The sequence below is a fragment of the Bufo bufo genome, chromosome 9 (assembly GCF_905171765.1).
Source record: "Bufo bufo chromosome 9, aBufBuf1.1, whole genome shotgun sequence".
Taxonomy (NCBI): domain Eukaryota; kingdom Metazoa; phylum Chordata; class Amphibia; order Anura; family Bufonidae; genus Bufo; species Bufo bufo.
In genome coordinates this window covers 222,746,051-222,772,419 of record NC_053397.1, presented here as the reverse complement: position 1 = coordinate 222,772,419, position 26,369 = coordinate 222,746,051, and the positions used below count along the sequence as shown (strand labels likewise).

The 26,369-nt window shown below is 48.6% G+C and overlaps 3 protein-coding genes across 5 annotated transcripts in view; 1 reads left to right on the top strand and 2 right to left on the bottom strand.

The window, feature by feature from the left end:
* Window positions 1-1,239: 1,239 nt before the first annotated feature.
* FAM183A (family with sequence similarity 183 member A) lies at window positions 1,240-3,646 on the bottom strand. The gene is made up of 4 exons (XM_040407832.1): window positions 3,498-3,646; window positions 2,876-2,935; window positions 2,087-2,190; window positions 1,240-1,607 (listed from the first exon to the last, which is right to left on the bottom strand). The coding sequence occupies exons 1-4, from the start codon at window positions 3,637-3,639 to the stop codon at window positions 1,494-1,496; spliced, it is 420 nt and encodes a 139-aa protein (XP_040263766.1). The 5' UTR covers window positions 3,640-3,646; the 3' UTR covers window positions 1,240-1,493.
* A 1,355-nt stretch (window positions 3,647-5,001) lies between these two features.
* PIF1 (PIF1 5'-to-3' DNA helicase) lies at window positions 5,002-16,988 on the top strand. The gene is given in 14 exon segments (XM_040407818.1): window positions 5,002-5,061; window positions 6,916-7,486; window positions 8,421-8,481; window positions 8,484-8,549; window positions 8,777-8,902; window positions 10,644-10,797; window positions 10,881-10,995; window positions 11,186-11,292; window positions 11,590-11,729; window positions 13,463-13,569; window positions 14,385-14,472; window positions 14,735-14,880; window positions 14,962-15,153; window positions 16,890-16,988. Coding segments are annotated over 13 exon segments (1,911 nt in total). The 5' UTR covers window positions 5,002-5,061; window positions 6,916-6,919; the 3' UTR covers window positions 16,932-16,988.
* A 7,369-nt stretch (window positions 16,989-24,357) lies between these two features.
* USP24 (ubiquitin specific peptidase 24) overlaps window positions 24,358-26,369 on the bottom strand; it is an 83,545-nt gene continuing 81,533 nt past the window's right edge. For all 3 annotated transcript variants that reach the window (XM_040407815.1, XM_040407813.1, XM_040407814.1), the window contains exon 67: window positions 24,358-26,248. In XM_040407815.1, the coding sequence (XP_040263749.1) occupies window positions 26,186-26,248 (63 nt within the window). In that variant the 3' untranslated portion in view covers window positions 24,358-26,185. The remainder of the gene's footprint in view (window positions 26,249-26,369) is intronic.

Below are 26,369 nucleotides of genomic sequence, written 5' to 3'. Positions count from 1 at the left end.
TGCATAGCTCAGCAGGCAGATTACTATGACAGCCCTGCTAAGCTTCAGAAGCGTCCAGGCTGCCATGGTAACCAATTGAAGCCCCACGATTTCACTGCGGGGGCTCCGATCGGGAGGCCGCATCTCTCTGCCTTGCATTACAGTTTTGAATGTGGCATTTGAGGGGTTAAATGACAGGGTTTGGCGCGATCACCGTTCCCAGTCATTGCAGCTGAGTGTCTGCTGTATGATGCAGCCGGTACCAGCCGTGTATGTAGAGGCTCACCGCAGTAACCCATACAATTGCAGGTGCATAGTGCTATACATGTATTGCATCGTGCGTTAAAGGGGTGGTCCGAGTTATATTGCTTGATGACATCCTCAGGTTAGGTCATCAACATCAGATCGGCACCCCCTGCCGATCAGCTGTTTGAAGAGGAGGCGCGTGCCATGCCAGCACTGCCTCCTCTTCACGGTTTACCTTCTCGCCGTTGCAGCCGCAGCGGTGAGCAGGTGTAATTACACCTAACCGCCCCATTCATTTCAATGGGACGGATCGCTCCTTATACACTTGGGGGTAATTACACCTTCTCACTGCTGCAGATGCAACGGCGAGAAGGTAAACCGTGAAGAGGAGGCAGCGCTGGCATGGCGCGCGCCTCCTCTTCAAACAGCTGATCGGCGGGGGTATTGGGTGTCGGACCCCTGCCGATCTGATATTGATGATCTATCCTGAGGATAGGTCATCAATGAATATAATTTGGACAACCCCTTTAAGGGTTTAGAGGGTCGCTCCTGCCTCAGGTTCTACCAGTGTCTGATAGATGTGGATCCCACTTTTGGTACTTGCATCTCTAGAACAATGGCCCCTGCAAGGCTCTCCCACCTGGATGAGGCGGATGGTGCTACAGAAACCGCTGAGCCGACTGCGCGCACCCCCTCTCGCCGCTGCATGGGGGTCATTCTGAGATGGGAATATCCCTTTATTTTCAGACATACAATACTGTGCGTGTTTCAGTGTAATATCAGGACATCTCACACTTTGGCATATCGCTAGGCGATGCCACCAATGTCGGGTGCTGGTCTGACCCCTGGGCCCCACACCTGAGAGTAGTGGCATATCCTAGCAATGTGCTGCCGTTCTGAGGCTGCGCAGTCAGGATCCTTGTAGTGAGCGGAATAAATCTTACAAGGTGCTTAAATAAAAAAAACACACCACTGAGTGTCCATGTTTATGGGATGTTGGGGTCTTTCCGCTCTGATTAATAAGAGGGTCCCGAGCAGAGACCCCCATGTGATTGGGTGTGCTCCGTATGACGAGTGCTGTTTGGATTTCATGAGTATCTTTTATTATTCACACTTATCCGCTGTCTACAAAATGGAGGTGACGCACAGAGCGACCAGTGATGCTGGGGGACTACAAGTCTCAGCCTGTCCTTCCAGCCTCTGGGGGATCTTTATCCTGTATATTTGGCTCTGTGCCATGTCTAATCTTGCAGGACGCCCTCCCATCCTCACTGGAGGTTGACGCTCTGCTCTTTCAGCTTCCACGCCGTCTCCATGTACGCAGTGATTTCCGTGTTCTGGCGATGATGATGCAGCCGTCGGTCTGTCCGGTCAACTCTGATCTGCAGGGGAAGGAGGAGGTGAAGGTCTAGACTCTACGGCGTCCTCCAAACCGGGGCCGAGCACGTACCAGGGGCCATGTCATCTCCCTCCTCCCCCTGGAAGAGCACCTACAAGGGCTGTATCATCCCGGGGGCCGAGCACCTACCCAGTGTCATCCTCCCCCCGGGGAAGGGGGCCGAGCACCTACCCTGTGTCATCCTCCCCCCGGGGAAGGGGGCCGAGCACCTACCCAGTGTCATCCTCCCCCCGGGGAAGGGGGCCGAGCACCTACCCAGTGTCATCCTCCCCCCGGGGAAGGGGGCCGAGCACCTACCCAGTGTCATCCTCCCCCCGGGGAAGGGGGCCGAGCACCTACCCTGTGTCATCCTCCCCCCGGGGAAGGGGGCCGAGCACCTACCCTGTGTCATCCTCCCCCCGGGGAAGGGGGCCGAGCACCTACCCTGTGTCATCCTCCCCCCGGGGGGCCCCGAGCACCTACCAGGGGCTGTGTCATCCAACCGATCTCTTGACTCGTGGTTTGCGGCTCGGTGTATTTTTTGGTCGGCTCCAGCGCAGCGTGATGGATTATATTCAGGAAGTTTTCTGTGCATGTAAAATAACGTCAGTGGAAGGTTTCTAAACTATTCAAGATCTCTGATTGCTGTCAATGAAATGGAACAATCCTGTTTAGGGCTCATGCACATGACCGTTGGATGTTTTGTGGAGCGTCCTGCCGCTATCTGTAACACGGACAATAAGAAGAGATGTTCTATTGTGGACGTACGGACACGGAATGTACACAGTCATTTCCATTTTTGCGGCCACGTTGAAGTGAATGGTTCCACGTACGGACCGCAAGAAAAACCGAATGAACATTGAAAAAAATGAGTTTGTGTGCATGAGCCCCTTAGCCTGAACCCGGCCGCCGCCTTTTTCACTTCTCCCGTCATTTTCCCCTGCGGCCAAATCCGCAGATCTTACTGCAAAATTGTGACAATACAAAGGGACATGTGCAGGCAGCCACAATAGTACTGTTCATCCTGAGCTTCCTGGTTCATGAATACAATGCAGGCATTTGCAGCAGATCCGTACTCCAAGGCGACGTCATTCTTGATAATGAGATTTTTTTCCTCAGTTTTTAATACTGCTTCCCCCTTGAAATAAATACAGAAGAACCAGAATGCTCAGGATGAACAGACTAGAAATCCCAGGATGCTCTGTAATCTACTCGCCCGTGATTATCCACCGCTTGTCCTATCGATCTATATGGAGAGATCTCGCCACCTACCGTCCGCCGTCTCGTTCTGGTTGTCGTGCCACGCCATTGGCTTCCCCGTTACTGCGTGCACTGGAAAGTAAGAGAAACGCTGGGGTGAGAGCAGCGCCTCATGAAGGTTGAGCCATTTAAAGGGATGCTCCAGCAGGGATGGATGCTCAACCTGCGCCCCTCCAGCTGTTGCAATACTACAACTCCCAGCATGCCCAGACAGCCTAACGCTATCAGCTTACAGCAGGGCATGATGGGAGTTGTAGTTTTACAACAGCTGGAGGGCCGCAGGTTGAGCATCGCTGCTCCAGGCCAATGCCTGAGGGGGCGGAGCCTGACACGGGTTCTCTCAGTGGTCAGTGTCATGCTCCGCCCCTCAGTTTTATCTGGAGTGCTCCTTTAATTTTGAAGCCTTTATGCCAGACTGATCAGATGGTGACATCACTTGGTGGGCGTCCGACCACTGGGGCCCAGATTGGGGGCACTCGGCATTAAAGTGCAGGCGCCGTTCACACGAGCAGGAGACGCTGCGGTTATGGGTCTAACAGCGGACGCCCGGTTCTCAGATCTGAGTCTATGGCACAGCTGTGACGTCACCCCTGCACATTATCAGCGTATAACGCGCTGCCGCCGGATACGTTACTCTTGTGGTGCGGGTTGATGCTGAACTCGGTGACCAGTCTCTGGCTGCGGTTCTCCTTGCGGATCGTCTCCCGGTGGATGGCGTTCAGAGACACCTCGTCCCGCGGAGCTTTCTCCCGCTGTCCCGCCGCCGAGGCCGCCATGTTTCAGACTGCGCGTCCTGTTTCCAGGGAAACTGACCAGGCCCAGAAAGGCTGTGCAAGGTTACCACAGCAACCAAGGCCCCGCCGCCTGTCTTTACTTGTGCCTGAGCTTGTGGGAGCGGTTTCTATGGCGACCGTATGTAGTGCCGAAGCCAATCAGGACCCCCGCCGGCTGCCCTTTGTGAACGCCTGATCAGATAATAAAAATGGCTGCATTTGTAGGATTTCCTACGCGTTTACTGAAGCGCAAGATTCTGGGCCTGATATATACGTGGAAAAGTCAGGACTTCCGTAACCTAAAACTGACCGTATCTGCGAGCTGAAAGCTGTTATTGGTGGAAGCCGCAGTGTATGATCAGTGTGCGGTGAGCTCCCCCTGGTGGTGGCTGCAGTGTATGATCAGTGTGCGGTGAGCTCCCCCTGGTGGTGGCTGCAGTGTATGATCAGTGTGCGGTGAGCTCCCCCTGGTGGTGGCTGCAGTGTATGATCAGTGTGCGGTGAGCTCCCCCTGGTGGTGGCTGCAGTGTATAACCAGTGTGCGGTGAGCTCCCCCTGGTGGTGGCTGCAGTGTATAACCAGTGTGCGGTGAGCTCCCCCTGGTGGTGGCTGCAGTGTATGATCAGTGTGCGGTGAGCTCCCCCTGGTGGTGGCTGCTGTGTATAACCAGTGTGCGGTGAGCTCCCCCTGGTGGTGGCTGCTGTGTATAACCAGTGTGCGGTGAGCTCCCCCTGGTGGTGGCTGCTGTGTATAACCAGTGTGCGGTGAGCTCCCCCTGGTGGTGGCTGCAGTGTATGATCAGTGTGCGGTGAGCTCCCCCTGGTGGTGGCTGCAGTGTATAACCAGTGTGCGGTGAGCTCCCCAGTTTTTAGCCGCATAGAATGGCGCAGCAGATGGCGCTATTCCATACAGAGGCGTCTGCGCCGGGAGCTTTCCTGTCTTTTGCCATGAGCGGACACGAGCAGTGTGAACAGCGCCCAGATCTGATGAAATTCGCTGCGGAGGCTCAGACAACACAATTATATTCTCTAAAGAACAGAAGATGGAGGGTGACGGACAACAGGGGGCGCCGCGGCGGCTCTCCACAGGATTCGTCCCGGAATTGGATTTATTTATTTTGCCAGAAGTTGTGTGGAGAGTCAATCATAACTTTCCCAAAACAAAGATGGACGCCGCGGCTCCATCACGTGACAAAACAATCAGGGTTTTAACGGTTCTCTACTCGTGACGTCACTGGAACGCGATTGGCTGATTCTTTAAAGGCCCAGCTTCTGATTGGCTGGTTCTCGGTGCCGGCTGATTTAAACTTGTTTTAAGTGTTTGATGCGAGATCGCGGGGCTCAGAGCCGGGGGAGATCGCGGGGACCGAGGAGGCTGCGGGGCTCAGAGCCGGGGAGATCGGACGAGCCTCACACCCAGCTCACGGTAAGTCTCTGATGTGGTTGCTGATATCGCACATATTGTATATCTGGAGTATCCCATGGGATGTAGTTTATATGTACAGGTCCTTGGATTCATTGTACATGAGTCTCTCTGCAGAGCACTGTGCTCACTATATATCCCCCCCTCTCCCTGACAGCGATATATATATATATCTCTATGTTTATGTGGCCGCTGTGTCATCTGGGACCCCCGCCCTGTGTGATGGAGGATCAGCTCAGGGTCTCATCTCCACCATCCATCAGTCTGTATGGAGCGATCAGGCCCGGGGTGCACCTCCAATGAGGCTCAGGCAGCAGAAGGGCTAGGTGCACCGCAGGGTGCAACGCGTCTGTAGTAGTTCTCAGAGTGGAGACCTGCGCCTCTCCAGCTGCTGTGAAACTACAACTCCCAGCATGCCCTGACAGCAGTGATCTAGGATATGATTGGACCTATAATGGGGTCCAGGAGATTACATTGAGGATGAACCACCATCAGATGCTGGTAGTGGAGCAGATCGTTTGATGCTGGGGGTTATCCCCCTTTAATAACCTTTTATGAGCAGAGGTCCCGATCAGGTTCTTTTAAAGGCATTGCACCATGCAGGGTCAGTGCTCTGAAACGTAGTCCTATCTTTCCTTGAAAATCACACGACCGTTGGTGTCCCGTTCCCGTATTGCGAACTGCATTTGCGGATCCGCAATACAAGGGCACCGGTCCATTGTCATTCTGCATCACGGATGCGGACCCGTTCATTTTAATGGGTCTGCAAATCCGGAGATGCAGAACGGAACACTGCGGAGTGCTTCCTGGGGTTCCGTTCCGTGCCTCTGCACCGCAAAAATATAGAACTTACTCTATCTTTATGCGGAATGGAAGGATCACGGAACCCATCTAAGTGAATGGGTCTGCGATCCCCATGCGCCTGCCCCACGGAAGGTGCCCGTGCATTGCGTTTCACAGCACGGGACACCAACGGTCGTGTGAACGAGCCCTAATCCTGATAAATGCTTCTTGCCAATATTAAGTCTATGGTGCACCAACCATCCGCCAGTAACTTCGCCCAGCCCCATTCCTCTTGTTTTGATTGATGGTCCCTCAGATTTCAGAGACCGTAGTGACGTTGCTGGGGAAGCCAGGTGCACTAAATTGAGTGGCCCCGCCCACAGTGCACTGAAAACCTTATTTGCATTAAAAAAAAATTAAATCATTTCTCAGGATCCTAGGACCAGTTATGGTTCTGTTTCCGGGCACCTCCGATAAATGGCGGTTTGCTTACTTTGTAAGCGATTTTTGGAGGTGACAGTGACAGACTCTTTAACAGGGGGGCTACATGATATCCTATAAGAGGGCACACCCCTCCCCCACTCCTGCCACCCAGGCTTCATGGGGCTCTCGGGTGCTGTTTCCTCCATCTGGATGATTAGGACAGATTTGCAGCCCGTCTGTTGTCATGGAAACCAATCTCCAGCTTTGTGTTGTGTGCAGATAGAATGTTGCAAAGTCAGAACCATAATATTATTGAGGGATAATGAAACGGGGGGCGGAGCTGTGACAACGTCGGCCCTGCTATTATTGATGGGCGATTAGTACAGTGGGATTGGAGCAAGTAATGCAGAAATAGCCCTGATACCCCACCGCTATGGTCACTGGGGCAGAAGCCGTGTCGGGGCGATCTCTGAACGGCGGGAAGTCTCGGCGTCCGTGCAGAGTTCCTGATAGTCGGACATCTTGCTGCTCCTGAGCTCTATTAAAGGGGCTGTCCAGGTGCGGCCCCCTGTGGTCAGACAGTTCTAATGGAGGGTCCAGATTACAGGGAGACCGGATCGTGACAGTCACCAGGACTCCTTCTCTTTCCAGGAAGATGAATCTGGCCGACCACTTGTCCCCAGAGATCCAGAGCAGCGTCGCCATTGAATATCTGAATGCCTCCGGACAGGCGATGAAACGGAAAGTTATCCGTAACGCCTTCACCTCGCTGGGACGCAATGAGTTCCGGGAGCTGGTGCTGATGGTCAGTGATGGGAAGTTGCCCCAAAACTTCGTCCTGAGGCAGATCCAGATCTTCACCCGCTTCATCCGAGATGGGAAGAGCTCCATCGTGCTGCGGCCGGACAACGTGCAGCTGCTGATCTCCAACTGCCCCTCGGACAAGCTAAAGCACTTCATGAAAACCCTGATGATAAAGCACGAGGCGGGGAAGAGCGAGAAGCCGGTGAACGAGCGAACGCGCCTATTGTCGGGGCTCCCACGAGTGTTTGAGACGATCAGCCCCATCCAAAAGAAGGATGTGGAGCAGGCGAATGAAATGAGGGCAAAGGTCAACACCCAGACCCCTGTGAAGGGGAAGGGGCTCAGTAACCGAGGACCCAATGCTGCAAACCGATGTCCGCAGAAACGACCGAGGACCGCATCATCCGAGAACAGCCTGGTAAGAAACAGACCGCAGTCATTGGATCCTGTGTTATACTCCAGAGCTGCATTCTTAATGCTGCAGGCTTCAGTGCGGAAGTCTCCTGACGCTGCTTGTTCTCGTGATTTGGTAAAGAGCCTTATGTAAAGATTGTACTTCCCAGAATGCAGTCATCTGGTGTTAGAAAAACGAGCTGCCCCCTGTGTTATGGAAACTCTGATAAGCTTTCCACCACCAAGCTGACTGTTTCCATTAACAGCCAGCAGAATGGTGAGTGCAGCTCTGGAGTATAATACAGGATATAACTCAGGATCAGTACAGGATAAGTAATGTATGTACACAGTGACTGCACCAGCAGAATAGTGAGTGCAGCTCTGGAGTATAATACAGGATAAGTAATATATGTACACAGTGACTGCACCAGCAGAATAGTGAGTGCAGCTCTGGAGTATAATACATGATGTAACTCAGGATAAGTAATGTATGTACACAGTGACTGCACCAGCAGAATAGTGAGTGCAGCTCTGGAGTATAATACAGGATGTAACTCAGGATCAGTACAGGATAAGTAATGTATGTACACAGTGACTGCACCAGCAGAATAGTGAGTGCAGCTCTGGAGTATAATACAGGATGTAACTCAGGATCAGTACAGGATAAGTAATGTATGTACACAGTGACTGCACCAGCAGAATAGTGAGTGCAGCTCCGGAGTATAATACAGGAGGTAACTTAGGGCAGTACAAGATATGTTATTACGAAGTCACTTTTGTATAAACTGCACCACATTCTAGGATTAAGCTAAATCTGTTTATCCTGTTCTTTCTGGTTCATGAATAGAATAACAGACCTGCAGTGAAGAGTGACACCTCTGTTACCTGTATAGAAAATCCATGACCTCTCAGAAAACTGGTCGCGAGTAGGCTTATTGTTTTGCATCTTTGATTTCTAGCTTTCTGAGCTCCGTCCCAGCAAAAAGCAGCTCTGACCATGGCCACAGCAGCTGCAGCTCTCCACGAGCAGTCCATGATCCTCAGCACCGTCCTCAGCGGGAAGAATGTCTTCTTTACCGGAAGCGCAGGTTGGGAAGACAATTTTTTTGACTCTTAGGCATAAATGTCATCAGTCACTTTGTAATATCAGGGTTGTATCTGTTTTGCATCATTTTCCAGTTTGCTTGATACAGCCTGCAGTGTAAAGAATGGAGGATTTTCATTTCCTGACTAAACTCTTCTGCAGGTGAAGCTAAAGAGGCAGAACGGCTATTTCCGCCTTGTAAAGTCTCTGCCTCTGTTTCCTTCTTTCCAGGCACAGGGAAATCTTACCTCCTGAAAAGGATTGTTGGGGCGCTGCCCCCTAAAAGCACTTATGCGACAGCGAGCACAGGGGTGGCCGCCTGTCACATTGGTGGCACCACACTACATGCCTTTGCAGGTGAGGATATCCCAATGAAGGTGCGTGGTGACTCCCATGAGTAATAAAAAAAAAAATCTAGTTAGTTATGTTTTAAAGATGGCCACTGTGGAGGAGCTATTTTAATGCGGCCAATCGGAATCCTCCATGGCCTATGCCATGCTCTTATTCATTATGTTCTGCAAAAAGATTGAAAATTAAAGGCTATGTACACCTTCGGGGCAATTTTTTTTTTTTTTTTATGATTGCTTTTATCTCATTTTGGGCTAAAAATCATTTTTTCTATTGGTCTTTATTAAAAATATTGAGCCATTCTGTCACAAAGGGTTAACTGTTTTTCTAGCTGTGTGCATCCTACTTTCACTTTGAGCCGTCATCTAATAAACCTTATCTGTAAATTACTGAGGGGTCATAAGCACTTATTTAAGCCACTGAGCTATAATGTGTGTTTATAGGGTCAGAGATGAGGAGCAGTCAGGTGAGCTGCCTGACGGAACAGAGAAAATTCAGATCCTGCTACTAGAGCATCTTGGCCGTGTACAGAGAAAAGGGCTCCAAATTTTTGATAAAGACCAATTGTAAAAGTGTTTACAATGAGTACACTGCAATAAAAAAATAAAGTTGCCCCCAAATGTGTGTGTACATGGCTTTTAAGCTCACTACATACAGATGATACAGCCACCACTAGAGGGAGCTCACTACATACAGATGATACAGCCACCACTAGAGGGAGCTCACTACATACAATATATACAGCCACCACCTAGAGGGAGCTCACTACATACAGATTATACAGCCACCCACTAGAGGGAGCTCACTGCATACAGATTATACAGCCACCACTAGTGGGAGCTCACTGCATACAGTTTATACAGCCACCACTAGAGGGAGCTCACTACATACAGATTATACAGTCTCCACTAGAGGGAGCTCACTACATACAGATTATACAGTCTCCACTAGAGGGAGCTCACTGCATACAGATTATACAGTCTCCACTAGAGGGAGCTCACTGCATACAGATTATACAGTCTCCACTAGAGGGAGCTCACTGCATACAGATTATACAGCCACCACTAGAGGAAGCTCACTACATACAGATTATACAGTCTCCACTAGAGGGAGCTCACTACATACAGATTATACAGTCTCCACTAGATGGAGCTCACTACATACAGATTATACAGTCTCCACTAGAGGGAGCTCACTACATACAGATTATACAGCCACCACTAGATGGAGCTCACTACATACAGATTATACAGTCTCCACTAGAGGGAGTGCGCTATATACAGATTATACAGCCACCACTAGAGGGAGCTCACTACATACAGATTATACAGCCACCACTAGAGGGAGCTCACTACATACAGATTATACAGTCTCCACTAGAGGGAGCTCATTACATACAGATTATACAGCCTCCACTAGAGGGAGCTCACTACATACAGATTATACAGTCACCACTAGAGGGAGCTCACTACATACAGATTATGCAGTCTCCACTAGAGGGAGCTCACTACATACAGATTATACAGCCACCACTAGAGGGAGCTCACTACATACAGATTATACAGCCACCACTAGAGGGAGCTCACCACATACAGGTTTAGTGAGGGCTGTATGTATCTGGTAGTTCTGGTGCTTTAACTGTTTGTCATTGTAGTGAATGATGGTGGTTGTCTTCTGTGGTCGGACTGTTCCTTATCGTTATGCCTGTATCTTTGCTCCGCAATGTTACTCACAGCTGCACTGGTTTTAGGTATCGGTTCTGGAAAGGCTCCGCTGGAGCAATGTATAGAGTTGGCCAAGAGGCCGGGGGTCCGTCAGCACTGGATAAGTTGCCGACACCTGATCATAGATGAGATCTCCATGGTGGAAGGAGAGTTCTTTGACAAGCTGGAGGCTGTCGCCAGGTATAGATCTGTATGTCTGCTGCTCTGGTTAATAGGGCTGGGGGGTGAAGCTGAATATTGATCTGTCTTGTCGCCTGTTACAGGGTGGTCCGCGGGCGGGAGGAGCCTTTCGGTGGGATCCAGCTCATCATTTGTGGAGATTTTCTACAGCTTCCACCGGTGACTCAAGCCTCAAGTCAGACAAAGTTTTGTTTCCAGGTGGGAACTGCATTCAATAGGGCGTCACAATGAGCACCCCTCTGGGTCAGGCGTGTCCTCTGGCGGTGACTGAAGTGATGCATTTTGGTCCAGAATCTCTAGTATTTAGGTGGAATGATGCAGAAGCTGCAACATTGATGCCTTGTTTCCCGAGGCCCCGGCCGTTTCTCATGTGTTCTGCTTCACACAGAGTAAAAGCTGGAGGAGATGCCTTCACCTGACCATGGAGCTGACGGAAGTGCGGAGACAGACGGACAAGAAGTTCATCTCTCTGCTGCAGGCCGTTCGTCTGGGCAGGTAAGACCCTGAAATGTGGGTGGGGTTACTCTGTATGCTAGCTTTAAATGGTGGACTAGCTTTGAGAGACTACAACTCCCAACTTGTCCAGACAGTTTCATGCTTTGTATGTATGGTAATGACTGAGGCAGTGTCTCCGGTTTTAGAGGGGGCGTCTTCTTGCAGTTCCAAACACAACCTGTAAACGGGTGTGGCGCTGTTCCCTGCAGACTGCAGTCGCCTATTTCTCATCCCGTGCGGCCCCTTTAATTGCACTGGACACTGAATTTCCTTCTGTTCTGGTATTTCCCCCCCTAGATGCACGGAGGAGGTGACCGCGCAGCTGCTACAGACCGGTAACAACACAATCGAGCGGGACGGGATCCTGGCGACGCGGCTCTGCACCCACAAGGACGACGTGGACCTGACCAACGAGCGACGATTGCAGCAACTGTCAGGTATGGACGGGACCCTATTTTAGGTGGTTACATGGAGGCTATGCTAACGATCCGCACGACCACTACAAGATCTTTAAAGGGGTTGTCCAGGGAGGAAACATCATCTCCCTCCGTTCCGGAGACGCAGCTCCTGTGCTCCGCGCTGCTGCACGAAATCTATGCTTTTGGCTGTAGCGGTATACTGCATTGTTGTAAGCCGCCCCATAAGTGCATGTGACTGCTGCAGCCAGGCCTTGGCTCCAGCGGTATATGGCACAAGACTGCTGAGGCCAGTGAGGGGCTACAGCTGACACGTGAGGGATATTGGCATGTCAGCCGGCGCTGAAATGGAGGGGGTTCAGGACTATTAGGGTCATTTATTCGTTTTCTTAATAATTAACCTGGACATCCCCTTTAATGGTAGCTGCTCGATGCTCTGTTAAAGGGTAATGCAGAATCGGGAAGTGGGGGGCCGTACTGTAGGATCGAAGTACGCAGAGAGACATAGGTCCGCACAGGCGCTGCAGATACGGAAACCTTCACTTTTAATCAAGGTTACATCCAAAGTTGGGTTTTATTTTTATTTTGCAATGAACCATAAGGCGATGTTCACACGTGACGGAAATGATGCAGATTCACAGCACAAATGTCCACTGCCGCGTTGAACAGTACCAGCAAAGTGGATGAGATCTTAAGAACTCTCCTCCACATGCGATGTACGAAAAACGTAAATTGACCTGCAGTGCGGTCTGCAGAATGCCGGTTTATGCTGCTCGTCTCCACCGCACATTTCACTTTGCAATGGAGATGGTGAAACCCGCAGCCGTAAAACCTCAGCAGTCTCGTCCTTTTTGTATGTACCATTTAAGTCCTCATGCACACGACCGTTTTGGTCCGCATCCGAGCCGCACTTTTTTGCGGCTCGCGTGCGGACCCATTCACTCCAATGGGGCCGCAAAAGATGCAGACAGCACTCTGTGTGATGTCCGCATCCGTTGCTCCGTTTGGCGGACAAGAATAGGCAGTTATATCAATGGCTGTCCGTGCTGTTCCGCAAATTGCGGACCGCAAAACACACTGGTCGTGTGCATGAGGCCTAAAGTTGTAAAAGTCTACATACCCTTTAAATAGAATCTGGCAGGAGATTGCCTTTGGGTCTCATGCACAGGACCAGATTTTGAGTCTGTTTCCAATCGGTGTTTTTTGCGGACTGCCGGTCCACAAATGATGTCCTATTGTTGCGGATTGGCTCCCGATGCGTTCAGGGTGTATTCAGTCAGTTTTGTCTGCAATTGCGTTAAGTTTTTTTCCGCGTGGGTGCAATGCGTTTTTCACGCGCATGATAAAAAAAACAAACGGAAGGTATACAAACAACATCTCTTAGCAACCATCAGTGAAAAATGCATTAGACTTGCTTCCGGACGCAGTGCGTTTTTCACTGAAGCCCCATTCACTTCTATGAGGCCAGGGCTGCGTGAAAAACACGGAATATAGAACATGCTGATAGAATGCAGAACTGATGCGTGAAAATAAACGCTCCTGGCCCATTGAAATGACTTTGTCAGGCTTCAGGGCGGGGTGCTATGCGTTCGCTCGTCTGAAGGGGCCTTAAGGGGATGTTTCATTCTGGAACACGGCAGACAGAACATCAGCGGGAAACCTAGTCTTGATGTGACGGCTCTAACCAGGGGGCCGGACGTGGTGCGCGCAGCTCCTGTGTGCGGTGATAATACCGGAGACTCTCTGTTCTGCAGGGGAGGTGCACAAATATGACGCTCTGGACAGTGACCCGATGCTGGTGAAGACTGTGAACGCGCAGTGTCCTGCTGGAGATCAGATTCTGCTGAAGAAGGGCGCTCAGGTGAGGAAAGGTCTGGGGGGGGGGGCGCTGGAGTCTGTACAAATCCTCCTCGGGTGGAGACGCTACAATCGCTAATCGGAAGATATCAGATAACTGAAAGGAGCGGAGCCTCTTCTATCTACATATAACTGCTTTGTTACTTTTCAAATGGGTTAGATGAGATATTCTACTCCGCTCACATCCAGAGCTGCATTTGAAATGCTACTGGTTGCCACTTGGCATTTGTCAGCACCGCTTGACCAAGATGCAGAAATGCACCACACGCTGGGTAGTGCTTGCTCTAGTCCAGTGATGGCCAACCTGCGGCTCTCCAGCTGTTGCAAAACTACAACTCCCAGCATGCCCAGACTGCTTACAGCAGGGCATGGTGGGAATTGTAGTTTTACAACAGCTGGATGGCCGTCTGTAAATATTTCCCACAATGCATCAGAGCGCGTTCTGCACAGACCCTGGACCAGTAGGGGGTGCCAATAAGATAATTGGCCAGACTAGGCCTGTTCATTTTTCATTCATCTTGACTTGCATTAGGGCTTAGACTCCAGTCACATCCAGAGCTGTAGAATCTATGCAGATTCATCCAGGTTTCTCCATGATGTTAGCAGTTCAGGAGGAAGTGACTCTAGCGCAGGGGGTTGGCAGCACGCCAGCGGTTGTGAAACTACAACTTCCAGCATGGACATGTGCTTGGGCTTTTCTCAGAACTCCCATAGAAGTGAATGGCGCATGCTGAGAGTTGTAGTTTTCACAACACTCAGAGGTTGCTGACCCCTGATCCAGTGACTGGTTTCCCTAATTCTCCAATGATGACCCTGCAGGTGATGCTGACCAAGAATCTGGATGTCGCCCGAGGTTTAGTGAACGGAGCGCGAGGAGTCGTCGTCGGGTTTGAAGGAACAGAAAGACGTGAGTGATGGGTTAGGAGGCCTATAGGGTAGGACCCCCGACCTGGAGGGATCCGGTCTCACCCTGAAGGGTTTTGGGATACTGACTGGCATGGATACAATGTATTTACTGAGGTCAATGTACATGACAGATGCTTGAGAAAGTAACCAATTAACCCCCCAAAAATATAAATAAATAATAAAAAAATCCAGACTCCTTCGCAGCCCCCTGATCTGTGGTCGTGGACTTTATGGTCTTGTAACTTTATGCATCTTCTCTTTAGCGCTGCCTAAAGTGCGCTTCCTGTGCGGGGTCCTGGAGGTCATCAAGCCGGAGCGCTGGGTAATTAAAGCTCATGGTGGGGTCTACCTGAGCCGGCAGCAGTTACCCCTGAAGCTGGCGTGGGCCATTTCCATACACAAGAGTCAGGTAAGTGACCCCCACCCCCAAGGAGCGTCTGTGATCCACAGTGGCCAGGGCTTGAATCATGGCGTTCTTCCTGTGCTGCAGGGAATGACGCTGGACTGTGTGGAGATCTCCCTGTCACGGGTGTTTGAGAGCGGCCAGGCGTATGTAGCGCTCTCCAGAGCTCGCAGCTTAGAGGGTCTCCGAGTAATGGATTTCGATCCCAAGGCGGTAAATGCGAATCCCTACGTCCTCCAGTTCTACGCTAGACTAAAGAAGGAGCGAGCGCTGTACCAGGTGAGAGATGGCAGGACGAGTCGGTACCATAGGGGGCAGGGTCACAGTATAGAGGGAGAGGAAGCGTTCACCTCCCCAGCGCTCCTGCCGCAGACAGACTGCAGGGTCACATTGGTCTTGGTAAACGCGATCACACATTTGGGGCTCATGCACACGAACGCTTGCTGGCCGTGCCCATATTGTGACCCCACAAACAGCGGGTCCGCAATATACAGGCACCGGCCGTGTGCGCACCGTATCGCTTAAATGGATCAGCAATCTGGAAGATATGGAGCGGAAGGCCGCTAAGCACTACGAAGCGTTTTCATGGCATTTCGGTCCCTGCCTCCGTACTGCAAAAACTTATTTTTTTTCTACAGTGTAGACCAGGCATGCTCAACCTGCGGCCCTCCAGCTGTTGTAAAACTACAACTCCCACAATGCCCTGCTGTAGGCTGATAGCTGTAGGCTGTTCGGGCATGCTGGGAGTTGTAGTTTTGCAACAGCTGGAGGGCCGCAGGTTGAGCATGCCTGGTGTAGACTCTTTCAAGTTGAATTTGCGCTCCAATGCATGGCATGGGCCCTTAGGCCCCTTTCACACGGGCGAGTTTTCTGCGCGGGTGCAATGCGCGAGTTGAACGCATTGCACCCGCACTGAATCCGGACCCATTCATTTCTATGGGGCTGTGCACATGAGCGGTGATTTTCACGCATCCCTTATGCGTTGCGTGAAAATTGTAGCCAGCTCTATTGTGCGTTTTTCACGCAATGCAGGCACCATAGAAGTGAATGGGGCTGCATGAAAATCGCAAGCAAGTGCGGATGCGGTGCGATTTTCACGCACGGTTGCTAGGAGACGATCGGGATGGGGACCCGATCAGTATTTTCCCTGTATAACATGGTTATAAGGGAAAATAATAGCATTGTGAATACAGAATGCATAGTACAATAGCGCTGGAGGGGTTAAAAAATAATTTAACTCGCCTTAATCTACTTGTTCGCGCAGCCGGCATCTCTTCTGTCTTCTTCTTTAAGGAATAGGACCTTTTTGATGACGTCACTGCGCTCATCACATGATCTTTTACTATGGTGATGGATCATGTGACGGACCATGTGATGAGCGTAGTGACGTCATCAAAGGTCCTATTCCTCACAGATTAAGACAAGAGATGCCGGCAGCGCGAACAAGTGGATTAAGGTGAGTTAAATTATATATATATATATATATATATATATATATAAATTTTATTATTTTTTAAACCCCTCCAGCCCTATTGTATTCAGAATGTATTATTTTCCCTTATAACATGGTTATAAGGGAAAATAATAGCAATCTACACAACCTTGAACCCAAACCTGAACTTCTATGAAGAAGTTCGGGTCTGGGTACCACATTCAGTTTTTTTATCATGCGCGTGCAAAACACATTGCACCCGCGCGATAAAAACGGAACGCAATTGCAGTCAAAACTGACTGCAATTGGGTACCTACTCGCGCAGGTTTGCCGCAACGCATCTGGACCTTATCCGGACACGCTCGTGTGAAAGAGGCCTTAGGGAGGCAGGGCTGGAGGTTAGGAGTCCAGAGGCTGATTCTCCTTAGCAATCTTCCATTAGACGGGCTACAGTTTTCTAATAAATAACATTTTCTATAATGTGTCGCTTCCGTTTTCCTAATACAAAGTGTCACTTATTTTAAGTTGATGGATCCCCCTTCTAAGAAGCTGTAGATTCTCACTTTTCTCTTTCCCTTTTCAGACATCTCTGGATCCGTACTTGGGAGGAAAGGAGAATAACTGATGTCCTGTTCGCTTTTATCTTTTTCCTGTGTAATATTAATGTACAGAACAAATTGGCACTTTTTTAAATTAAAGCTTATGTATTTTTTTACATTTCTGCTTCTAGTCCAATGGATGGTTGTAATGTAAAGTATAGGGGAAAACCTGTCCTGATGGAACCTCTGAAGTGGCTATAGTAGGCGGATCCTATAACCAGCGGGGTGAAGATGGTTTCCCTACAACCACAGCCCTCCCCCCAATAAGCTTTTAAAGTGTAACTACCGGGCTATTTGTGTAATGTGTAGGGGCAGCGACACTGACCATTTTTGGAATAGACTTTTAATTAGTGAAATCATACATTTCTATTAGGAAAAGAAATGGCTCTAAAGTGACCCATTCTGAGCTTCAGCAGCGCTCCTCTGTCCACATAACGCAGTCAATGTTAGCCTCCACTGTTAGGTGAACACAGGAGCGCTGCTGAAGCTCAGAATGGGTCACTTTAGAGCTATTTTTTTTTCCTAATAGAAATGTATGATTTCACTAATTAAAAGTCTATTCCAAACATGGTCAGTGTCGCTGCCCCTACACATTACACAAAAATAGAATGGCAGTTGCCCTTTAAAGTGTATCTGTCAGCAGTTTTGTACCGATGACACCGGCTGACCTGTTACATGTGCGCTTGGCAGCTGAAGACATCTGTGTTGGTCCCATCTTATGTGCCCGCATTTTCATATAATGCTTTGCTGGCTTGATCGAACACTAGACAATGAACCAGCAGGGGGATGCGAGCCAACTGGAAACCAGTAAAATTGTGACTGGAGATATAAATACACTGTAACTAAAGATCGGCACAATAATAGTGTAATCGGAGAAGGACTAGTGATGTAACGGTGTCCTCGCCCTACACCCAGCAGCCCCCGGATACTGGCAGGAGGCTGCTCTATGCCCAGCAGTGGACTGGGAACTTGGTGGCCCTGGAAAAAACAAAACAATAATTGGCCCCATTTTGTAGGAAAGTCCAAATTAACAGCAGGCGGGGTCAACAATACCGTAGTGTAAAATACTGTCCCAGCAGCACAATATATTGCCGTCCCTCAACACCCTGCCATCTTCTGTCCTCCTCCCCAGTTGTCTATGGAGCTTAGGAGGTGAGGGCCACAGCAGTTGAATTCAGGAGGGCACGTGCGGTCACTGGCCGGGGGCGCGATATCCCAATTCTCACAGCGTTAATCACTGAGAGCTCAACATGTACCCGGGTCAGCGGCAGAGAGGAGGGTTTGGGTGGCCCACCAGGAAGTTTCCCTGTAGGGTCTATGGCCAATCTGCCCTGTCTGTGCCTAGTTATTCTGGGTCGTTTTTCTATAGGACATAGGTGCACTTTAGATGGAGGATTGCTTTAAAGTTTCATAATGGAAACGTTCCTTTACAAGTCCCAAAGTGTCAGCTGCCCCCCTGTGCAGAAGCGGCTGATGTGCTGCAGCTATTCTATGCATGAATGGTGTTTGCAGAAACAACCTCATCCAGATGAACAGAAGTCAGTTTCTCGCCCATTATTCATTGGGGACACAGAGACCGTGGGTATAGCAATGTCCTCTAGTGATTGGGAAGGGGGGAGATCACTGATTCAGACCCTGACGTGAATCCGAAGCAATCTCCCAAGATTACGTCCACGGTGGCCAGCAGTACTTGTCGTATGCATTGCCCCCTTCCATAGGCGGAGTAATTGCAATACAGCACTTGCCTTATACATTGTCCCCTGCCATAGGTGGACTAAGTACAAGAACCACTGTTTCCAGTGCCGGGCGTACCACATCCCCCCCTCCCGTAGATGGCGGAATTGCATCTCCACTGGGTTCAGTACCTGCCCTACGCTTTAGCCACTTCCATAGGTGGCGGGATGACATTATCACTGGTTACGTTGTGTGCTGTACGCATTACTCCCACGGGGTACAGGATTCGCCATATGCATTAGTTCCCGCCATGCGCTTCACTTATTTCACAAGGGGGCGTGGCAACAGTCGGTACCCGCGGGTGCCCGGTACTCTTACTCTAGTGGTATATGGGTGCCGCCAGTGGATACGGTGGCTATTCCTTCTTTTCTTTTGGTGCTGGTTTTGGACATGCTTATAACATCCTTTGTCTTCTCAGGGGGTTGCCTAGCAGCACTTGTCCTAGAGACCCCCAATCTCCATGGGCCTCCACCGTTCCAGTCGGTCATGATATTGTCCACATCAATACGTAGTGCATACACCATTGCACATATATATGGTGAGTACGTTCCAGCGAGTCGCGTGTTCACTCACTCTGTATTCTCTATCCACCACTCCTCCTCCTTCTCTGGGAAGGGGTTATGCTGGCACTCTGCTTTAGCCACTACAGTGTGTTCCCCCACTGGCGCTAGCTTGGCAGTTGCTCCTGTTCAGCGCCCTTCCAGGTAGAGTTTTTACGGTAGCTCTACTTCACTGGCGCAGTATGGTACCTGACTTCTACGGATAGTCTCAGGACCCCCTCACTTGCGCTGACTGGGCAAGCGCTGGCTCCTACTGTGGGAGCGCTGTTGCGTTACCACTGCCAGGTACCATTCGTCAGGTGGTGGACTCTTCTAGCACTGAATTCGGTGGCCCCCTCCTCTGCTGCGTTATGGGGCTATGGGTCAAGAAAACAGATACAGATGGAATACTTATTGTCTCAGAACAAAAAAATAGCTTTTGAAGAATTATTCCGAGGTTACTCACGGTTTTGTAGATATAGCCATTCAGGAGGTGGTGAGGATATCCCTCAATGAATATTCCAGAGAAACTAAGAATAAGGCTCCTTTCACATGGGCGAGTATTCCGCGCAGATGCGATGCGTGAGGTGAACGCATTGCACCCGCACTGAATACCGACCCATTTATTTCCATGGGGCTGTTCACATGAGCGGTGATTTTCACGCATCACTTGTGCATTGCGTGAAAATCGCGGATGCGGTGCGATTTTTCACGCACTGTTGCTAGGGGACTATCGGGTTGGAGACCCGATCATTATTATTTTCCCTTATAACATGGTTATAAGGGAAAATAATAGCATTCTGAATGCATAGTAAAACAGCGCTGGAGGGGTTAAAAAAATAAAATAAATTTTAACTCTCCTTAGTCCACTTGATCGTGTAGCCCGGCATCTCCTTCTATCTCCTTTGTTAAATAGGACCTGTGGTGAGCATTAAATACAGGAACAGGACCTTTTGATGACGTCACTCCGGTCATCACATGATCTTTTACCATGGTGATGGATCATGTGATGACCGGAGTGACATCAAAGGTCCTTGACCTGTAATGGACGCTCACCACAGGTCCTGTTCAGCAAAGGAGACAGAAGGAGATGCCGGCATCGCGATCAAGTGGACTAAGGTGAGTTAAAATTATTTTTATTTTTTTAACCCCTCCAGCGCTGTTTTACTTGGTATTCTGTATTCAGAATGCTATTATTTTCCCTTATAACATCTACAGAACACTGATCCCAAGCCCGAACTTCTGTGAAGAAGTTCGAGTTTGGGTACCAAACATGCGCGATTTTTCTCACGCATTACAATGTTTTGCACTCGCGCGGAAAAATCGTGGGTGTTCCCGCAACGCCCATGTGAAAGAGGCCTAAGAGCCACAATGGGAAACGGATAATAAACGCCTATTGTTCCCTATGCGTCCCTCCCTAGACCTCAGCCCAGGGACACCCCCTAATGGTAGGGGTTCCCTGTCCTCGTACCTAATCTATATACCCCTGTTAAGCCCTATTGTTGTTAAAAGGGGATATATGGCTATATTAACCTGCTGAATACATGAATAAGTATACCACTAAAGAAATACCACCAAACAAATATCCTGATGCAGCGTTTCCCCAGTCAAAGATATAAAGACCGGTTCGTCAGGGGATATTATATATATAGAGACGAACCGGTCTTTATATCTTTGACTGGGGAAACGCTGCATCAGGATATTTGTTTGGTTATTCATAGTGACAAGGTGGTTCGCCAGCCTGTCCCTTCTTTTCTTCTGAAGGTCATCTCTCTGACTTCCATATTAATGAGGAAATTGTTCTTCCCTCCCTCACTGTGCCCATCTCCTTCACACCCTAAGGAAAAGGAGTTACACCATTTGGATGTTGTTAGAGCGCTCTAAGATCTATTAGCAGCCTCCAGTCCCTTCTGCCGTATGGATCCCTTTTTGTTATTCCGGAGGGTCCTCGAAAGGGATTGGCGGCTTCCAAGGTGGCAATCGCACGCTAAATTCAGTCGACAATTGCTGAAGCATACCGCGGCATGTCACCGCTCACTCCACTAGAGCGGTGGGTGCATCTTGGGCTCGGAGGAATCGCGCTTCGGCTGCAGAGTTGTGTAAGGCGGCTACTTGGCCCTCCTTACACACGCTCACAAAATTTTACCAGGTGCATACTTTGCATCGGCAGACGCTGCCTTGGGCCGCATGGTCTTGCAGGCAGCAATTTCTTAGATGCCTGCAGGGACGCTTGCTTCCATGGGTCTGTGGTTTTCCCTCCTGTGGACTGCTTTTGGACGTCTCATGGTTCCTGTGTCCCCCAATGAATATGGGCGAAAAAAGGAGATTTTTGTATAACTTACTAGTAAAATCTTTCTTGCTCTTCATTGGGGGACACAGCACCCACCCAGTATTGTTGTTTGACCAGAGTTGTGGCAGTTGCTGGATTGAACCCTGTTGGGTCCTTGGCATGGTTGGTGTTCCATGCTTCTCCACAAACTGAAGCTCTCTCTCCAGGCTGGAGGGGGTATAGTTGCCAGGGCAGGAGCTAACAGCTTTATCTAGTGTCAATGCCTCCTAGAGGACATAGCTATACCATGGTCTCTGTGTCCCCCAATGAAGAGCGAGAAAGAGATTTTACTGGTAAGTTCTACAAAAATCTCCTTTTCTGCTAAGTTGTCACTGCAGATGTGCCTTGAACTTCTTTCATGGTCTTGTTTTCTGCAGCCTACATGATATGCAATGTCTGGCCCTTTAAGGACCAGGATAGAAAATGAGGTTGATGGTTGGAATGGGGGCAACTGATTCAAACTTGGTGCTCTCTGAAAGGCCCAGATCAGTCTAGACCATGCAATCAGGGACTTGGACGAACTGAATAAAGCAGACCACACACCTGGGCGAGGACGGGAGCGTTGTAGAATATGTTGCATTTATTGGAAAAGACCTTAAAATTAAAATATCAGCGCAACAAATCAAAAATAAAATATACAACACAATTAATAAAAATCAATTGGCACAAAACCTATAAACACGCCTGTCCGGCCCCCGTTCACATCAGACACCCCTGAACCTGGAGTTCACTTTGCACAATGATACGGCCAGGGGTCCGACAATTTCCAGTTATGTCCAAGCAATAATCTAAAAAGCAGAAATATGGAGAGCGTTCTATGAATGAAGTATAAAAAAGGTACAGATGTCAATGCAGCAACTTAAAGTAGCAGCTCCATGTCTTGCAGTTGCTTAAATAAGTTACACAATCAGGTAATTCTAAGTTGCAGGAACCTTTTAGGAAATTGCTCAAGTGACAAACCCCCCCCCCCCAATACTATGAGGATGTCCACTGCAGGAATTTATTATGGGGGGAGGGGAATGTTGGCACACCCCCATCCGATAGTTGTCCCGTTCTGTCGACCTTACAGGGGTTGTCCACTTTTTGTTTAAATGACATATAGTGGCATATGAAATGCTATGGCAGCCCATTACTTACCCTTACACCCCCACAGATGCTGTATGAGAAGATACCACCACTGTGTCCTTGGCTGCATCTTCTACTGGGCAGGCACTGAATTAAAGGATGCAAGAAGGCAGGCACATGGGTAAATCATGTGACCGCTGCCATCTTGGGCACCGCAGTCTGTTTGCAGGGGGCTTCGATGGCCATGTTGGAGTAAGATATGCGCCGTTTAAGCATTTCACACGCCTTCTCACTTCAGAATGTAATCAGAAAACTGACATCCCCTTAAATATCATGGAATATATTATATTAAGTAGTCATTCCATAATATACTATTGAGTAATTCCCTGATTTACGCTTTAAAAGGGATTATGATATGAGGAAAATCTTTTTTTATTTTAATAGAAACAGCGCCACTCCTGGCCAGAAGCGGTGCCTGGTATCGCTACTCCACCTCCTTCAAGTAATTACCAGTCACAGCCCATGGACAGGAGTATACGCGCCACCTTCTCTGATCCTACCTGCACACGGGCCCGGGCTGTCTTGCATTACGTGCAGATTTAATGCGCTTTTATCCCAGATTTCACCCTTTCATTGAAATGGGCAAAATCCACACCAAAACTCACCATGTGCAGGAAAAAATGCCCAAGCCTAAATTTCAGACGAGCGTGTTCACTGTGTGAAACGCGCTCCATGTGCAAGCGTGACTTCCTGTAGTGAACTCTGCTCCTGTGACAGGACTGCAAGGCCTTATGATTTATAATTAGGGATGAGCGAATTGACTTCGGATGAAACATCCGAAGTCGATTCGCATAAAACTTTGTTCCAATACTGTACGGAGCAGGAGCTCTGTACAGTATTAGAATGTATTGGCTCCAATGAGCCAAAGTTATTGCTTCGCAAAGACTCGCGAGACTTCATGTAATAACTTCATAAATTAATTTTTAGTGTTAAAAAAACATTTCCCGGATTCGGGAAATGTTTTTTTACAGTACAAATTTATGAAGTTATTACCGGCTCATTGGAGCGCTCGCTCCGTACAGTATTGGAACAAAGTTTTATGCGAATCAACTTCAGATGTTTCATCCGAAGTTGATTCGCTCATCCCTATTTATAATGCAGTGTGTCTCTGCTGTAATTTGTACAGACACCATTCTACATATACAAATCATTACAATGGCGGTTGGTCAGGGACACACAGCATTATAAGGCCGTGCGGTTCTGTCACAGAAGTGTCCAGTCTGGGAAATCACGCTCCCACATGCAGTGCGTTTTCCCGCGGTGGACACAGTCGTCTAAAACGGCCCATTGAAAAAGTTGCAACAACGTTACTGTCCACTACAACTTTGTTGCAATCAGTAGCTGTTGTCGCAATATTGCCGTTCTTTCGGTGTAACACTTACCTGCGTCTGGTTTGCGGTTAGCTTTGTCTTAAAGGCGCACAGGTGACAACCCTTACCGCGTAACCAGCGCCAATGAGACAGACATACATACATATCTGCAGGGATGACAGGTGGGGCCTAGATGGCGGCCGTTCCTTGTCCTGTGGCTGACGATAATGAAGTTGCTGCATTGACTTTGTTATAATTAATATCCTCTGTAGAAACAAAAAAAGCGTTAGACGCTTGGACGGTGCCCGGCTGTGTGCTATACCTGGAGAACAGAATGTAAAGTGTGGATCTGTTCTGTGGTGGTGAAGGGGACAGAATTCTGAAACATTTTGATGCAAATTCTTTTAAATGTAGATTTTTTTTTTTTTTGCAAATTCTTTATTTTCAGGAAAAAATAAAAAGGAAAGCACTTTTTAAAAACGGGCACCTGTGGCAATATAACACAAGGTCACAAACTGCCGTGTCCAAGGGCCCTGGAGTAAGACTACCAGCGTTCTCTGCCCCCTGCAGAATAAAGCCCTTGTAGCCGTCAGCTGGTGACACAGGTGGATAATATACAAAGCACACTGCCCACAAGGTTTCCATGATTGAGGCAAAACTCATAAAAATGTACAAAGGAAAAAAAACTGAAAAATTAAAATATCTGGTGATCTATACAATGAGCATGTGAAACGTACAGAAATTCACGTCTCTTACAGGATGCATTTTAACCAAACTCCAGGACTTTTTGCATTTTTTTCCCCCCCCGTGTTTCTGGTGCTATACTCAATGGAGGTATTTGTATGCAGCAATCTGGGATGATTTAGATGAGGCATAAGGCACAGTACACCTTATGCCACAGAATTACACTAGTCACACCCAAGTGTCAGCCGGTGATGGTGCCGTATAGCGGCCCAGTCCATCTCTTAAAAGGGGAAATTATCAGTCCACGAGTCTGAACGATGACTGATTTGCAAAACTATTGAGATTATTAAATTCAGAGATTTCTAGTAAAACTGAATGATGCAGATTGGAAACGCTACAGAGCGCCTCTCAGTGGTGATCCAAACTGTTGACTATCAATCAGATCCTCAAATCTTCATCTACAACACATCACAAGATGACGTTTGTCCGAGCTGGGCCTTTAAAGGGAACCTGTCACGTTGAACACTGTTATAGAGCAGGAGGAGCTGAACAGACAGAGCTGATGTATAGTTTTATGGGAAAAATGTAGTAAAACTTTTCATTTATTCAATTACATTCCTGCTCTTTTTGGGCTTTGAAGTCCAGGAGGCGGTCCTATCTGTGATTGACAGCTCTCTCTGTATACACAGAAATAGAGGAAAGGCTGTCAATCACTGACAGGACCGCCTCCTGGACTTCAAAGCCCAGAATGAGCAAGAAAAGAAATGAATAAAACTACACATCAGCCTTCTCAGCTCCTCCTGCTGCCTGCAGCTCAAACATCATGTTTAAGGGTTCCCTTTAAATCCATCAATTTTATGTGACACTGCGAGATTACATGATCCCTCCCACAATTGCATCTCCGGCTTTTGATTGGTGACCTCCACTGTGAATAAGCGCCAGTTCCACTTTAAATGACACGAGACAATCGCCCACACGTCTCTTCCTATGGCACTATATAAATTATAGGAGACATTAAATACAAAGTTTCGATTTGTTTTTGTTTCTTTAAAAGATTGATTCCAAACTAAATTTGTACAAGTTTTAGTCTCTTCCACGTATTTATACATCATTTTCATATTCCTAATATTGAAAGGTTAAAAAGTCGCCGGACGCATCTCGAAGGTTTTTCTTACACTTTGTATAAAACCAAAAAAAAAAAAAAAAAGAATTCTCCGCAGCATTACAGAAAAAGCAACAATTGTACATTCACTCCTTTAATGCTCACGAAAAAAAAAGGAAAAAAAAAAAAGTTCAGCCGGGTTTTCACTTTCTCTTTTTTTACAATAAAATTCTGAGAAAAATATTTTGTATCCGTTGTTTTTGCAGCAATACAATTAAAGTTCTCCTTGTTGCGACCGTTCCAGAAATGACCTTGGCGGTGTGTTTGTTGTGGTTGGAGTCCAGCCGCTCAGTGACCCGCCAGCTCCAGGAGGAAAATGTCAAGATGAGCCCCTTGTGGTCTTCAAAGTGCATCGGTTTTCACAGCGTGGCGAGAATCTCATCGATTGTACCTGGATTCAAGGATCGACGTCCTCAAGGTCACTTTTTGGGTCTCCAAGGATCATTGGAGAGTCGGGGCCCTTAAAAAAAAAAATACAAATAAATCAGAAAACAATTTTGTCCTTCTCTAGTTGCCCCTATGAGGAGACATTAACCGGGGCACTTGTTAACCCTGCGCCTGGACTGTCAGGTCACATGACC

Coding starts and splice junctions, on each gene's coding strand:
- FAM183A (XM_040407832.1), bottom strand. CDS start 3,639: ATGGCGGCCTCGGCGGCGGGACAGCGGGAGAAAGCTCCGCGGGACGAG. Junction 2,936..3,497: donor CATCAACCCGCACCACAAGA/GTAACGTATCCG, acceptor CTTACTTTCCAG/TGCACGCAGTAACGGGGAAG. Junction 2,191..2,875: donor CCAGAACGAGACGGCGGACG/GTAGGTGGCGAG, acceptor TTACATGCACAG/AAAACTTCCTGAATATAATC.